The following is a 16,499-nucleotide window of genomic DNA, read 5'->3' on the forward strand; positions in this document are numbered from 1 at the left end:
CCTATGGCGCTTTTTTAAAGTCATAATGTTTCTAGCAAAGGTGAATTTCCCAGCTTCAGCCGTAGTCAGCTTTGACACCAGTTTACACTTGGGTGTTTATGTCCGTATCATTTTTTACCTTGCTACACTGGCCCATATAAATTATATCTGTTCAGCTTCTTCGTGTACACAGTGACATTCAAACAATAAGTGACAGTGATATTATAAGTTATACTGCAATAACTAAAGATGGGAAAAATGTTTCAAGCCAGTGGCAAGGCAATCAAACTTTTCTATCTGAAACTGTCCGGTAAAAAACGTTTTTATGAGAACTGCAATATAATCTATCATCAATCCCAATCAGAAATAAATCAAAGAGGATGCCGAATAAATATTATGAAACGGTTTTCTAGCCTGCAAGTATAAACGGTAATTAAATTGCTGAATTTGGTTGATTTGTATACATGCAAAATGGTCTTATGTCATATCGCTAACAGTTTGAATCTCGGCAGCAATTACAATTTGTAATATAAGCGCTTAAATATATCGTTAAAAACACGGTTTTTATTAGATTCAATGGTCAACAAAAAACCACCAATATTGAGTAAATATTGGTACAGCAATCAAAACTACTGCATAAAATTATTGCATATGGCAAGGAGGTGCTTGAGATAGATGACAGTGGATTGTAGAAGTGGTTGAATATAGCGATGAAATGCTGGAGATAGATGACAGTGAATTATAGAAGTGATTGCACATGACAAGGAGATGCTGGAGGTAGATGACAGTGAATTGAAGAAGTGACTGCATATGACGAGGAGGTAGATGCTGGAGGTAGATGACAGTGAATTATAGAAGTGGTTGAATATAGCGATGAAAAGCTGGATATAGATGACATTGAATTGTAGAAGTGATTGCATATGATGAGGAAATGCTAGAGATATATGACAGTGAATTGTAGAAGTGATTGCATATGACGAGGAGATGCTGGAGTTAGATGACAGTGAATTGTAGAAGTGATTGCATATGACGAGGAGATAGCTGCTGGAGGTAAATGACAGTGAATTGTAGAAGTGATTGAATATGACGAGGAGATGCTGGAGGTAGATGACAGTGAATTGTAAAAGTGATTGCACATGACGAGGAGATGCTGGAGTTAAATGACAGTGAATTGTAGAAGTGACTGCATATGACGAGGAGATAGATGCTATAGTTAGATGACAGTGAATTGTAAAAGTGATTGCACATGACGAGGAGATGCTGGAGTTAGATGACAGTGAATTGTAGAAGTGACTGCATATGACGAGGAGATAGATGCTATAGTTAGATGACAGTGAATTGTAAAAGTGATTGCACATGACGAGGAGATGCTATAGTTAGATGACAGTGAATTGTAAAAGTGATTGCACATGACGAGGAGATGCTGGAGTTAGATGACAGTGAATTGTAGAAGTGACTGCATATGACGAGGAGATAGATGCTATAGTTAGATGACAGTGAATTGTAAAAAACAATGAAGGAAGTGAGCTATAAGCAGCTGTTCGATTAGCGCAAATGGCTATTGACGAACCAATCGAATGATTCATTGTTTTAGGCCGTTTTTCCTGTTTGAATTATTTCTATTGTTGGGAGGTTAAAGTGATGTAGAGTCACTTTAACTTCCCAACAATAGCCTTCGGAAAATTTATCAAGAAAAATTACAAACAATTTTTTAAGTGCGGCTTTTGATATACATGATTGAAAGGAAATGTTTCGCATTACACAAAAACTCTTTGATAAATTTTCTAGCAAAAGTACTGTTCTACCCAAAATGCTATTTTATAGGTATACTATATTAGCTAAAATTCCAGTCTTACGGAAACTGTTCACACATTCATAGTTCACGCACTACCTCAAGGATGAATACTCACTCCCCTTCATGTTTATTGATTATATATTTTAACTTTTCTACAGATATGTTGCCTCCACAACTAACAATAACAACATTTTTCCCTGCATATTGATCCTTGGTTTTCAAAAAAGCTGCAATGGCAACACCAGCTGCTCCTTCGACAACCTAAAACGATTAACAAAAGAACTACATGGATGGAACATTGTCTAGAAATCTAGATGTTTTTAATTCAAGCAACTATTTACAAGTCTATCGTTTAGTGCTTGGTTATGTCTTGGCAAAGATATGCAAGATTGTATAAAAATATATAATGCAGTCATAACATGTGTTTTTCCTCTCTGCCGTGATGCATATGCATCTACTCAAAACCTAAGGTATGCCACACAGATCACTTACTTTCTGTCACCTGGCAGAAGACAAAGCTCAAACTATTGGAATAGAAAGGTTCACTTGGCAAAGGCGTTTGTTTTTGTCCAGAAAAGGATTTTTTACCTTACAGTGTTCTTGTAGCATTTTGTAAACGGCATAAGAGATTTCATCTTCAGAAACCAGAACCCATTCGTCAACAAGATCTTTGCAGATGTCAAACGTTATCTAAAGGAAGAAGGAACTAAGACTTTTAAAACTATATAGCATGATATATACTGTTTACTAGATTTATGGTAGCTTCTACAACTTTATCGAAGAAACAAAATTTCCAATAGTGGTATACAGAGATTCAAAGCTTCTATGACAATTTCTTTATTTCACTGACTGCTCTCGAGGCCAAGTAATTTCAAAGACATTAACGTTAACATGTCATTTATGACTATCAATTCCACCAAAAAACCATTTTTATTGAGTTTCATTTTTTATCGAGTTTCAAGCAAGAATTCACTTCTATAAAGTGGCCATTTTCCATTAATTTATAAGAATGCAAAAGCGGTATTCTCTTACCGAGCCTTGCTCTACACCACCAGCTGTTCCATCAGAGAGAGTGTCCAAAGATTCGATGTCTAATATTGATCCATGCTTGATCGATTCATACATGACTTTGGAGTTTTCTGGCTGGCATCCAATTATCTAGTCGATAAAAACCAGCTTTAAAAAACTGAAAAAAGACTCACAGGGACCAGTTACAGCACCAGAGGGGGGGAATAAAAAACAATATTCCAAGCACTATTAACTGCCAGAGAACGAAGACTTTTTACCAACAGGGACCGTAATTCACCAATTACAAACACTGAAGACTAACATTCAGTCAAAGAATAAGAATATTTTTATTCTGTGATTTGGTTGCGTAAAGACAGTTTCAAAACCATAGAACCAAGTTACAAAAAATAACTTCTTTAAATATTTCCCTTACCCCAACAATATCTCAATGAATTCAGATGAGATACAAAATAGTTGCTACTGTGAGTTGAGGGCTTGCCCCAGAGAGATTCTATTTTTCCACTGTAATTTCTATTCTTCTGCCTTTCTAAAATGCACAAGACTGATTCAAAAATGTTAGTCTTGTTGGTCTGTGAGGCTGAGCTAGCTTCGCACATTGGATGAATAAAAAAGGATGTATCTTGTGTCATCAGAAACAGAGTGCATAGTCAGGGGCGGATCTAGAAATTATTCTGAGGGGTTCTAAAACGTAAGGCTTGGTAACCCAGGGTGTTGCTATGCACAAACTCCGTACCCCTGCTAATAAGCCATAATGAAATGAAAGTCTTCCATAAACTAAAAAGCCTGGATGCCTTGATTTATATAGTAATTTTTGGTCTCAGCTTTTATGCCAATTAAACGCAATTTGCAGCTCGCCCCTCTTATATTCACTTAGGGTACAAAAGTATAGAAACTGTAGTCAAATATGATATGATGGCCCGCAGTGGCAAAAGGCCCGAGCCCACAAATTTTCAAAGCAAAATTTAAGTTTTGACTCTTTGCAGCCATTTATTAGAACTTGATCAGCTTGACCAAAAAATAACGTGGCTGGTGGAATGAAGCCCTTGAAGTGCAGTGCAAAAGTTGAACACAGGGATTCAAACACAGCACGCATCGACATATGACGCCAAACCAAACAAAGAAGGCCCTGAACGTTTCGCTATGGGCCTGGCGTTTTGAGTATTTTTATGTATTTGAAATTCTTAGAGAAAAAAGTATTCGCAGGAATATAAGTAGGTATAAAAAGGAAACCCCTTTTGGTCAAAAATAGCAAGGGCAAGTTTTTGAGATGTTTTTTATGTAGTTCTTGAATGATTAAAAAAAGAATAACAAGGGCTCGGGCAAGCTTTATCCTCTGAATATAAATCATACCTCATGGTCTATGAATAAGACGTGAAACACGGAGTTGAAACTTGAAACCGTTCTGTTATATAAACCAAAGCGTTTACAAATTCTGCCGTTACAGCATCGAGCATCAGGTAAAGATCGTCAAATGATCCACGAAAACATATTGCAAATTTGCGCGTGCTGTATCATAATTCAACTCCCCCTGGTCAACCTCAACTCCCCCTGTTCAAGCTCAACTCCCCCTGGTAGATTGAAGCGAAGAAACTCCCCCTGGTTTGTCGGTATTCTTTGGTGTTTTGGATTTTTGAAATCCATGGGTTCTCGCGCCAAAGTTTAGAACCCCTCGACCTGGCACCGTGATTGGCTAGATTCACTTCCACGGGTGCAGAAACTCGTATAATTTACAGGCCACGGGTTCCTTAAGTGGCTGGATATAAGAGGAGACAATGCTTTCCGAGTCTGTAGAATGCTATACAGGACAACCAGGGGGAGTTTCATAACACTTCAATGCATGGACTGAAATAACAATGTTGAACAGTTGTGAGACGGGGCATTGAAGCGGGAATAACAATTTCAGGAGATGTGCATACTTCCCGGTATTATTTAAATGGTTTAAATAATAATAAACAAAATTGCGGTAGAATAAGCTTTAATCCCCAAAAAGTTTTTTCTCAAATCTGAGGGGTGCTCGAGCCCCCTTCGCACCCCACTGGATCCGCCCCTGATAGTGGTGAGCAAAAGGATTATATCATAAGACGATAATTAATCACGAGAGTTATAAAGATAAGATAAACAATACCTGTAAGAGTAATAAGATAAAAAATACCTTTATGTCAGGCTTCCTGTTTTTCATAAAAGCTGATATTCCAGAGATGAGCCCTCCACCTCCAACAGAGATGAAAACTGCATCAACTGAAGGGAGGTCTTCCAAAATCTCAATCCTAGTTAAGAAACAGACATGAACAAACATGATTTAGTCATGCAGAGATTGCATAACACAATAACAAAAAATAAGTAGTCTTTCCTTTGAAATATTTCTATTATTTAGAGATAGGATTTAACCATTGAACAGCCCAAAAAATAACTATAAGAGAAAGGGCAAGAAAGGAGACATAATTTTAGCAAAATTATGTACATATTGAAAATATAAGCAAAAATTGCTTACCCGATTGTTCCCTGCCCAGCAACAACATCAGGATCATTGTAAGGAGAAACATACAAAGCACCAATTTCCTGCATTTTGTTTAAAAACTTTATTCCAATAATCAACCAAAGCATAAGCAATGAAAAGTTATATTCATAAATTGTCTTATGCTAAACATTTCCAACAAAATTGTAATCTGAGCTGGTAGTCTTGTTCCAAATACATACTTCGAAACAGCACAGCTTTCGAGTGTGTTTGACAAAAGTCTTCCACAGATGTCTCACAATCAGTCTAGAATCTGAGTATTAACATATTCAATAAACCTACATTTTGTAATACACTACAGCTTTTTCAGTTTAACAAGACATTAATTTTCTAGCAATCAAATGATGTACCTCAGCATAATTTTTTGCAAATAGTTCAGTTTCAACGCAGTCAGTTCCATGAAACTTTAATGTTGCATTGGCCCTTTTGATACCTTTCACCTTTGATGAGCTTATATTCTCCAACACAACTATAGTGCAGTCAACATCAGTTCCAGTCACACTTCTAGCCTATAAAGAATATATATAAATTTTAGAATCACTGGTAGATTAATGGCATTTTACCACTGTTGTTTGAGTTATTATGATTTAATCAGCCATGGTTCATGACAACAACCATAATTTATTACGAAAGAAATTCAGGAAAAAAGCAGTACCGTGATGAAAATCCAATGTAATGAGATTAAATTTTAAAAATAAATTTAATTTAACAAATACTAAAAATTTGCAATGCTTAACACACAACTTTTTGAAGCATTCCACACTTTTAGTATTGATTAAATTCCATTTATTTAGAAAATCTCATCTCATCACATTGTATTCTCGGTGTCATATTGCTTTGTTCCTGAATTTCTTCTGTATCAATAATCTTTGCAAGATTCACAGAATCAGGCAGACAGCCTATCCTGCCATTCTTCCTTCTTACATAATTTATCAGGACACAAAAGTTCACAATATTTTACAACAAAACACTGTGAATTTCATGAACTGATATTTTGTATATATTTCTTCCCCTGTTTACATGCAAATACCTTTTCTATGCTAATTGCATAAGGAAGAAAATATGAAATTTCAATTTTGGTGGCACACATCTATTTCTATCGCTTTACATTAATTGTATAACTTAATATTTACAAAGGTACATTTTCTTATAAACATTCTTGACTCTCTGTACTTCCCCCACAAGGCCAATGAATATCTCCCTATATTCCTAACATATACATATATACATGTATAAATGAAGATAAATATTTACATTATAGTTGAATTTGTCAACCCTTTCCCTGCAGACAAATCAGACCTAAAGTAGGTTGGAGGGGTTTTAAATTTTTATTGAAATTCCCACCTTTTTCAAGTCATAAGTCATACCCAAGATTCAAGTGCATTAAAATTATGTAATATAACACTAATCTTATCACAATACTTACACAGGCAAGTCCATGGTTTCCAGAAGAAGCTGTTACAATCTTCAGTTTGGTATCTGTGGCTTGGCACAACTTCTGGACTTTGTTTACTGCACCCCTGAGCTTGAATGAATTGGTGATTTGTTCATCTTCTGAAAAGAAGGAATTTCTCTTGTTCAACACTTGCACAGAATCTACTTTATTTTCAGTTGAGAGTCAGGTAAGTCACAAAAAGACAACAGAATTTTTTTCTTGAATCTATTGTAACAGATATATTTTGGTAGAACTGAAAGTTTACAAGAGCTAAAAATTTCCTTTCTGTTTGCTGTGTTATTTTTGTGAAACAATACCTATATGGATTTCATGGCAGTTTTTGACCAGATTTAAGAGTGCACAAGCAGTTACCCAGAGTGCAAGAGTGCATTTGTGATAACTGTGTACATGTGAGTGTGCACTAAATTTGGCAATGAATCTTGACTGTTTGTGTGTTTTTGGCATCCATCCTTTATGGAAGTCATTTTGCCATCTTTGAAAAACATTGGTTTATAAAAACCGTGATTTGAAAAGTTATTAAAGGAAAACTGATGAGTGATTTTGTTAAAATCAAGTTTTTGCCAACATTTGGGGTGCTGAAAATGTTCTCGAAACACTTTTAACCCCTTGTGAACAATGCAAAAACATTGTAGCAGACAATGTGCCATCGGTTTCGCTTGGAATGATTTTTTCATCAGTTTCTGCAGAAAGTAATTAAAGGAAAACCAAAAGGCTGCTTTCACAAATCGCACATTTTTGTCTAAGCTTTGAAGACTTTCATATTATCTGGCATTTTTATTCATCTTTGAAAATATCAAAAAACAGTAAACGAAGGTATTTGTGATGTTTAAAATGAAGTTTAATCAGTCCTATAGATTTAGTGCGTGCGAACATCAGAGGGAATCGTCTGAACCGTCAGGCCTGTATAAATCAACGTAAATTTGAGCCACTGCCAACACCACATCAATCACCAGGATGTGTAAGAGTGTACTGTTTTTAGAAACCTTTCTTGGGAGGGCAGCTGCCATGGTATGGACTCGATGGATATAAAAGCAAGTTTAACTGCACGAAGAACCTGGTTGCATATAATTATCGATATAATTTCCACTTCTTACCCCGTTTTATATATACCGAGCAACTATCTGACAACCATGGAGAATAATCCAAAGGGGTCTTCCTAACATACGCTTTGATTCTCTCGTATGCTTGCTTTGTTTCTGCAGCAATCAGCCCGTAATTTTCTCCCATCATGTTGACAATCTTGGGCACACAACAAAGTTCTTCTTTGCTTCCGCTCTGTCATGCCTCGCTTGCCAGCTTCCAAGAAAATCTCGCCTTCAGAATCGAGGCTCGGAGTGCTGTTATGGCGGGAAAATATCATATTGTTTGCGATTTAGCGAAAAAAACATACAGTTGTCAGACACGCACACGCATCACGCGTGGAACCAGGCAGGAAAGAAATGGAAGCGCGATACACACTCTTACGCTAGAAGAAAACAAAACAGTCTGGTTTAGGAACAAAATACACGAGAACAGACCTAATCAAACAAAATATGATATGATGCTGTAGAACCTCTTGTATTAGTTCGTTCCAAATATTTTTATTGAAGTGTTCTGAAAGTCAGAAAATGGCGAATTCGAAAACATCTCGAGCCTACTAAATACCATCTCTTGCAACAAAAACATTCATGACAAACGCCGCACTGTAATACAGGCTGATGGTCTAAATTAACTAATCAGCCTAGACCTTGAGAGTTTTAGCAGTCCACCTGTTTACCTGCCTCTGGCAAACGTTTTAACGTCTGTGCTCAAATGAGCTTTTTTCAGCATTCCATGCACGTAACCAATTTTTATCTTAAAGACCAAATTTGTCTGTAACTGGCTCCATCTCTAAGAACAGAATTTGTTCTCCTGAGTTTGGCAGAAAACTACAAGTTCCTATTCCAGTAAAATGTCCGGTTTAACCACTGGAACCAGCAGTCTTCCTTCTTACACCCAGTAACAATAAACTCTTGCAACAACAGCTTTCTTTTCAGAAAAGTTCTTATAATTCATATTGGTTGATTTTAATTATGACACAGGGTTCATATTCATTGTTTTGAAAAAAATATTACATTACACAAGCTGCAAAATATTCTTGAATGCAATCCTGAAAATTATTTTGGCTCAAAATAAGTTTGTAATTTTTTACAACAATTTGTTGCAATTAAAATGAACAGCTGTCACAGCAAAGTTTTGGCAAATCAATTTTTAACGGCAGAACAATTGTAAAAATAAAGAAGTTAAACCGAACAACAAGAAGTTAAAGGCAAATACCAACAGTGTTTACATGTTACCAAGAACCAAAAGCTTAATATTCATGGATTGTCAGATGTAGTGATGGAAGTAAGGCAAGTTTCTGTAGACAATGTCTCTGCAATGAAATTTGATTTGGTATTGGGAAGAAACAAATCAAGGCCAAAAACAAATTTATAGACAAAGCTATTCGATTTTTTTTTACAAATAATGATCAGCATTACATGAAGATTTTAAAATGTCATCCTGTGCAAGATTACACCAGTAATGTCCAATCAGTGAATACTGCTGCCATTGTATAAAGACCTTTTACAGCAATTGGGTGACAATGGAAGATTGCACACAAGAACTTTAAATTAAATGGCATAACGAACAGCCTGTTATATATAATTTTTTTTTCATCTTGCAAGCGAGTTAGGTGGTTGTCTTCGTGTTGCTTTTCAATGTTTCTAGAAGGTGAATGCAGGGCTTTGAGGCTGCATATGTCTTTTTTGATCATGTTTATTTCTTTCCGAAGCTTTCACTTGGTTTGCTTTTTGTTGTGAGGTCAATTTCACTAAGGTCATTGATCAGCTTTTGTGCTTGGTCAGTGGATGTGCTACTTGCAGTACTTTGAGGATTATTTTTCTCACCATTCCTTTTTGCAAAATAGTGATTCTCTCTTGAAATGATTTTTGGGAGGATAATGCTCTTGAAATTTTCAAGTCCCTCTCCAGTTATGACTACTGTGCAAGATGGAATGCGGATGTTGATCCAGATTTGATCATGCCTTATCACCTTTATGACTATTTCATCTAGTATGTTTTTTTCATTAATGAGATCAGTCCATGATAGATCAAAGGAGTCATCATCGCCCATGCTTTCATAGATAATGTTGTAATAAGATAGGATGGTACTTGCTAGATGATTGTTGCTTGTTGTGTGGTTAGAACTAGTCGGTTTTTTGAATTTATTGAGGAATTCTGTCGGATGTTTTGCTGGAATAAGATTGCTGCTGTTGAGCTTGTAAATTTTTTTCACACTGTTAAGGTTTGTTATTTTGCATTGTGGGAGCAGCGGTTTTTCTTTCTTTCCATTTTCAATGCTGTTTGTTTCCGATCGTGTCTTTTTACACGTTTATCGGAGGGCTTATTGCTACTGTTATTGGTTTCGTTACTCTGGTCTTTCGATGGAAATCTCACAAGCTCGCATGACTCACATAGTAAAAGGTCGCCTTGGCATAAGGACCCTTTATTTTTTTTGCAATCATTACATGTAGAAATGGGTCTCGGGTTCAGCTCGATGTCTCCACTTAGGATGATGAGTAGAGTGAGATAGGCCATTTTCCCGCCATTTTTCAGTGGCCTTATTCTCAACGGGAACTTTCTTTTCGTGATTTCATTTTGCAGATAAGTTCCCAAACTTCTCTAAATAGCGTTTCGCTTTCTGTTCTTTCTCGACAAAGTTTCTTGTTCAACCCAGAAACATAATTTCCAACAAGACTTAAAAGTAATAACGCCGTGATAAATTCCGTGCACGCCATCATGTACCAACTCCGGTGTTACATTATTTGACTGAAACAAATGATAGCTATATAGAAATAGCAGCCTTAGTTGTAGGGACCTAGTAAGCACAGCTTTGTCAAAACCAGGAGCGAAACTATTCGAGTATGTGTAGAATGTGAAAGCGAGATGCCAAACTTAAAATAACAATGATAAATATATTGATATCATAGTAGAAATAGTAAGTGTTTCCAAAGTCGCTTGAGATTTGTTATCATTTTACCAACTGGCACTTCATTTTCAAAAGCTAACTTCACTCAAAGAAACGTTCTAATCAAATCTCAAGCAATATAACGACATCCAGACTTCCAAGCTCAACACAATAGCCAAAATACCAGTCAGGCCCTTTTACTTTCTGTACAACAACCAAACTTGTTCTAATTTTTGCATTAGAAGAGAGACATTTATTAAAAACACATCTTTTCATATAACAACAGATATTATTCAAAACAAATTTAAAAGTACATTTATGAACAAATTATTTTTGTAAGCAACTGTTTTCTAAGTCATAAATTTCTTTCTTCAGCTACAAGAGGCAATTTTTCTCCACCAAGGCCTGCTCTTCGCTCTAAGTATTTGTTTCAGATCACTGATCACTTCATTAAGATCGCTGTTGCGGTCTTGCAGAACTCGAAGTTCTTCTTCCAAGAGTAGCTTGGACTTTTTCTCCTCTGACAGCATCTGATTTTCTTTAGCAAGAGCATCGATCTTCTCTTTGCATTCTTTATTCTGATTTTGCAAAGATGCAATAGTTGAGTTCATTGCTAGACTAAGCTGCAAATGCTTGCTGTATTCATCGATCGAGGTCTTCAGCAGCCTATCTTTCTCACTTTCCAAGTTTTTATTCTGCAATAGGGCAATAGTTCTTACTCACTGTGCAATTAATTCAAAGATGTCTGTTTTTGACAATACACGAGCACCATGCCAATAAATCCCTTACCCGAAATAATAGGTGACAGTCACACTAACATAGGTGTCTTTTATCGCTCCAGGTATTACAAATAACCATCATTCAGATTGTTTTCAATTTATTCTTAGAAATATCCTCTTGATAATGATCCACCAGAAGCGTTGATTCCATTTTTCTGCTTATCTCTTCAGCTCTTACTAAATTACTGTCAATGGTTCAAAACTTGCTAATCACTTCACTTAGTTACAAATTCTTCTTGAAAAGTTTCAGTTGAAAAGTAATTTAAACTTTCTTTTAAATAATCTACAAAGGCAAAAGATCTCATCTTACGTTTTCTTCTAGTGCTGAAGCTTTTGTCTTAAATTCTTGTGCTCTTGACTTCCAGTTCTTCATATTCAAAGTCATTTCCAGCAACTTTATGGAAGTCGCTTCAAAACTTTCTTCGGCATCAACAAGACTGCGTTCCAACAACTTGAGCTTCAGTTCCATATCTTTGCCTACTTTTTCTTTCGATTGACTGTCTTCTTCTAACTTTTTGACTTGTTCTTCACTAACCAACAACTTTTTGTCAACAATGGCTTCTCGTTGTTCCGATACCCAAAGCTGTTTCCGAGAAAAAATGTTTGTTAAAAAGTCTTTCAAATTGTAATATTAAATTTCAAATTATTTTTATTGAAATGGTCAATGTGTCAAATGATTGTGTTGATTTTATAAGCATACCTTCTCTGCCAACAAGGAGCATCTGACTTCACTTTCTTCAGCTCTCGTTCTCCAGTCTCTCACTTCCTTGGACAACTCTTCAAGTACAAATGAAGTTTCCCTTGCATCGTCTTCCAAAGCCAGTAGCTCTCCTTCGATTGTTTTGACATCGATTATAAGCAGAAACTTGGTTTCCTCCAGTGTCTTAATTGTTCCCTTGCAATCAGACAGCCGTTCTTTGGCCAATAATGCTTCTTGCTCAAGCTCAGAAATTCGTTTTTGTTGGGCTTCTTCATGTTCTTTGGAATCTCTGAGCTGCGAAAAAAGAAATGTTTCTTATAAGGAATCGTCCACCAATCTTCATTGCAACATTTGCAACAAATTTAACGATCTGTCGATTGATAGATTACCAAAAAAGGTTGTCATCAATATTCACAAAATACTTCTAAACACCAACCTCACTTTGCAATATCTGCAGCTGATTCTGGCTCTCTTCATCTTGCCCTCTGATGAGTTCTTCTAAAGAGTCAATTATCACTTGACTGCTTAGGTTTTCTGCCATCTTTTCTTCTCTTAATTCCTTATTCTCATTTTTCAAGTGTTCCACTTCTTCTTTGAGAAGATGTCGACTTTGTGTTAAATCTTCATTTTCCTTTTTTAGAAGGGCTTTTTCTTCTTCCCATTGTTTCTTGATCACCTGTTAAAAGGATATAAACATTATTCAAGTATAAAAATTATTGTTAATTTCAATTACCTTTGTACAATAATCTTCAGACGAGTTCAGACTTTCTTACTTATACATATCTTCAAAGCAAAAAATAAGCCATTTTTTATGTTTTTTTGATAATATTAAAGCTTAAAAACCCTCTACAGTTAGTGTTAAAAGACAGCAATGTACCTTCAGAATATTCATCATATTCTGCATAGTCAAAGAGGTTTGACAACTGTCTTTGTCGGCCAAGGTGCCAAAGTTCTCTTGAAGAAATACCGCAAAGATTTGTCTCGCACACAGCCTCTGCATTGCAAGCTTGGATTTCTCTCGCTCATTCTCCAGCTCTCTTGTTAGTAGAAACAACTAGAATCGAATAAACGTTTATGAGCAAATAAGACACATTTTAAGAAAGGGTTGTTTTCTTTACTCAAAGATATATTTTGTTATTCTTTGACATCAACTTCAGATTATATCAACAGTACAAGCAAATTATAAGTTTTGGACAAGGTTCGACATTACTTTTCTAGTTTATGCAATAACTGTTTTTAGAAAGTATGAAATGTGCAAACCTTGAATGGATAGTCCTTCTCTGTTTCTTTCTTGATCTTTTCAATTAAAGCGTGGTTGATGCAGCGAAGGTTTTCTTTGTCCTTCTCAACCGAGCTCAACTTTTCTCCCATCGAATTCATCTCCAACCTGATTTTAGACAACTCGCCTTTCACCTCCACGAATGCGTTTTTCTGCTTTCTTCTACCTGCGTTCGCCATCACAGATTTTCTTAAAAGCCAGCAATAGAAAATCGCAAAGTATCACAGTATCACGTTAACTCTGATATACTCAGAACGGCACTTGAATTAAGTGTAAAGTAGTTCAGAACGATGCCTCTTTTATAGCGCTAGAGTTGCGTGATTGTGACGTAGTTTAATTAAAAGTTGTACGATAGATCTTACGTCACAATTAGATTTGAATCGAGGCCTTATTGAAAATTGTTGTACGATAGACGTTACGTCACAATTAGATTTGAATCGAGGCCTAATCTTTTTAGCAGAATTTAAAAAAAATTCAACCTCGATTTATCGTCTAGCCATACCTTAATAACAGCTGATAGACTAGAGCAATGCTTTTGAAATAGTGACTCTGGTAGTAATTCAAGATATGTTTATAGATATTCTTCCTCTTTTAGAAATTCGATTTACGATAGTTTAGTACTAGAAGATTTTAGCAAGATTTACCATGCAGAGTACCAGAAAGGGGTTTTCCTGTTGTGCACTGTTTCCTTTTTCATTGACTTCTCAAAATTTTCTTTGTCTAAGAAAAAGATATCGATTTGGTTCTATTTCTTTTGCTCCCAACCAGAAACGACAAAATTTGATTTACCTTTCGAAGCAAATTGAGCGTCTCAAGAGTATATTTCTGTCAAAGAATAAATTTTTCAGAATCGCGGTATATCATGAATCAAATCCAAGTCGTCCTTTTATTGAATATGCCTTTCTCATAAGTCCTTCACCTCATATTCAAATTTTCAATTTTGATATTTTTTTTGGGTGCTACTGATGTCTAATACTTTTATATGATTTGCTTCTATGTTAGGTTGTAATTTTTTAAAATTGAAGTTTCCGATGGCACTGGTTTCTAGAAAATGAACACTGGGGTGATAATACAGGAGCCTTTACCTGCAACTGCGAATAGTCTTTATGGATAGCTACAAGTTCATTAATCAATGTGTCTGTTTTTGGTTCGATCGCAAATCTTTCACCATTTGGTAGAGAAATTTGATTTGATGAAGTGATTCACTGTAGAAAATGATCTCAGTCTTCATTGAACAACCGAGCAATTGTAATTGCTGTTTGCTATTGTTTTACCACAACGGTGGCACCAAGAAAGACCGTAGTAGGCTGTAGTTCCCCGTCGGAGCATGTTGATAATCATTTGGAAGATCAAAAAGCCAAACTCCTTTTCTTAATACTAGGGTGAGAAAGACGTTTCAGTCCCCTGTCAGACTAGTCACGCTCTTCATTGGAATTTTTATAGTATGAGTCGGATTTGCCCCTCATGTCTTCCTACGTTCGTTTTAATCACCTTTCCAGTTTCCCGCATACTCTTATCAATTTGTTGATTCTTCAGGTTCAGTTGCAGCTCAAAGTATGCGTGAGTTAATTCTGTATGCAATCAGACTTCAAACACTTTCTATTAGTACAATTAGTACAGTTTTATAATTTTGTGAGATTAGTACAATTTTTTCCTAGTACAATTACACTTAGATTCCAGGTTATATTCTGTTATATTCTAGAACACGCAAATATTATATTTATGGAGGCTTCAAACACCTCTTTCAAGTACACTCCTTTATCTGCGTGTTAAATGACTCGATTCATTTGTCAAAAATGAACAGGTTTCTCAAAACGTCTACTATTTATGCACATTTGCATACATATATAAACCGTGCAATGCAATCATAATTCCACTGTGAATGTGTAAAGAACAGAACCGATACAACTAAACAACTCTATAAAAGAGGCATCTTCCTGAACTAATTTACACTTGTTTGGTTTAAATCTAGTTGATTCTATTAACAAGAGAGCTGGAGAATGAGCGAGTGAAATTCAAGCTTGCAATGCAGAGGTTTGTGCCAAACAGATATCTGCGGTATTTCTTCAAGAGAACTTTGGCACCTTGGCCGACAAAGACAGTTGTCAAACTCCTTTGACTATGCAGAATATGATGAATATTCTCAAGGTACATTGATGTTCTTTAACACTAACTGTAGAGGGTTTTTTAGCTTCATTATTATCAGAAAAACATAAAAATGGCTCATTTTTTGCTTTGAAGATATGTATAAGTAAGAAAGTCTGAACTCATCTGAAGATTAATGTACGAAGTATTCGAAATTGACAGGAATTTTTATACATTATTGAACAATGTTTTACGAGTTTATTTTAGTATATAATTCAAGTCAATGACGTAAAGAATAAAAACTTTATAGACCGCAGTGAGAAAGATAACTATTGGAGCAAATATTCATATGCTTGTAACAGGTGATGAAGAAACAATGGGAAGAAGAGAAAGCCCTTCTAAAAATGGAAAATGAAGATTTAACACAAAGTCAACATCTTCTCAAAGAAGAAGTGGAACACTTGAAAAATGAGAATAAGGAGTTAAGAGAAGAAAAGATGGCAGAAGCTCTAAGCAGTCAAGTGATAATTGACTCTTTAGAAGAACTCATCAAAGAGCAAGATGAAGAGAGCCAGAATCAGCTGCAGATATTGCAAAGCGAGGTTGGTGTTTAGAAGTATTTTGTGAATATTGATGACAGCAATTTTAAGTAATCTTTCAATCGACAGATCGTTAAATTTGTGGGAAATTTTACAATGGAGATTGGCTAAACGATTCCTTATAAGAAAGATTTCTTTTTCGCAGCTCAGAGATTCCAAAGAACACGCAGAAGCCCAACAAAAACAAATTTCTGAGCTTGAGCAAGAAGCATTATTGGCCAAAGAACGGTTGTCTGATTGCAAGGGAACAATTAAGACACTGGAGGAAACCAAGTTTCTGCTTATAATCGATGTCAAAACAATCGAAGGAGAGCTAC

The 16,499-nt window shown here is 35.7% G+C and overlaps 2 protein-coding genes across 2 annotated transcripts; both read right to left on the reverse strand.

Annotated features, from left to right (window-relative positions):
* Positions 1 to 1,660: 1,660 nt before the first annotated feature.
* LOC135689649 (uncharacterized) lies at positions 1,661 to 8,064 on the reverse strand. The gene is made up of 8 exons (XM_065206951.2): positions 7,869 to 8,064; positions 6,745 to 6,872; positions 5,669 to 5,827; positions 5,295 to 5,362; positions 4,956 to 5,070; positions 2,807 to 2,932; positions 2,363 to 2,464; positions 1,661 to 2,035 (listed from the first exon to the last, which is right to left on the reverse strand). Exons 1-8 carry the CDS (start codon positions 8,002 to 8,004, stop codon positions 1,886 to 1,888), a joined length of 984 nt encoding a protein of 327 aa, XP_065063023.2. The 5' UTR covers positions 8,005 to 8,064; the 3' UTR covers positions 1,661 to 1,885.
* Positions 8,065 to 9,614: 1,550 nt separating this feature from the next.
* LOC148960235 (uncharacterized) lies at positions 9,615 to 12,042 on the reverse strand. The gene is made up of 2 exons (XM_089116239.1): positions 11,830 to 12,042; positions 9,615 to 11,435 (listed from the first exon to the last, which is right to left on the reverse strand). Exons 1-2 carry the CDS (start codon positions 11,986 to 11,988, stop codon positions 11,112 to 11,114), a joined length of 483 nt encoding a protein of 160 aa, XP_088972365.1. The 5' UTR covers positions 11,989 to 12,042; the 3' UTR covers positions 9,615 to 11,111.
* Positions 12,043 to 16,499: the final 4,457 nt, after the last annotated feature.

This window comes from Rhopilema esculentum, chromosome 5, assembly GCF_057945365.1.
Source record: "Rhopilema esculentum isolate cy_ngs chromosome 5, ASM5794536v1, whole genome shotgun sequence".
In the NCBI taxonomy this organism is placed as follows: Eukaryota; Metazoa; Cnidaria; class Scyphozoa; order Rhizostomeae; family Rhizostomatidae; genus Rhopilema; species Rhopilema esculentum.

What these genes read in the sequence shown, in the direction of transcription:
- LOC135689649 (XM_065206951.2), bottom strand. Translation starts at nt 8,004, where the DNA reads ATGATGGGAGAAAATTACGGGCTGATTGCTGCAGAAACAAAGCAAGCA. An exon ending in GAAACCATGGACTTGCCTGT is followed by an intron (nt 5,828 to 6,744) that starts GTAAGTATTGTG and finishes TATTCTTTATAG; the next exon opens with GCTAGAAGTGTGACTGGAAC. An exon ending in GTGGTGTAGAGCAAGGCTCG is followed by an intron (nt 2,465 to 2,806) that starts GTAAGAGAATAC and finishes TTCTTCCTTTAG; the next exon opens with ATAACGTTTGACATCTGCAA.
- LOC148960235 (XM_089116239.1), bottom strand. Translation starts at nt 11,988, where the DNA reads ATGGAACTGAAGCTCAAGTTGTTGGAACGCAGTCTTGTTGATGCCGAA. An exon ending in CTTCAGCACTAGAAGAAAAC is followed by an intron (nt 11,436 to 11,829) that starts GTAAGATGAGAT and finishes GCCCTATTGCAG; the next exon opens with AATAAAAACTTGGAAAGTGA.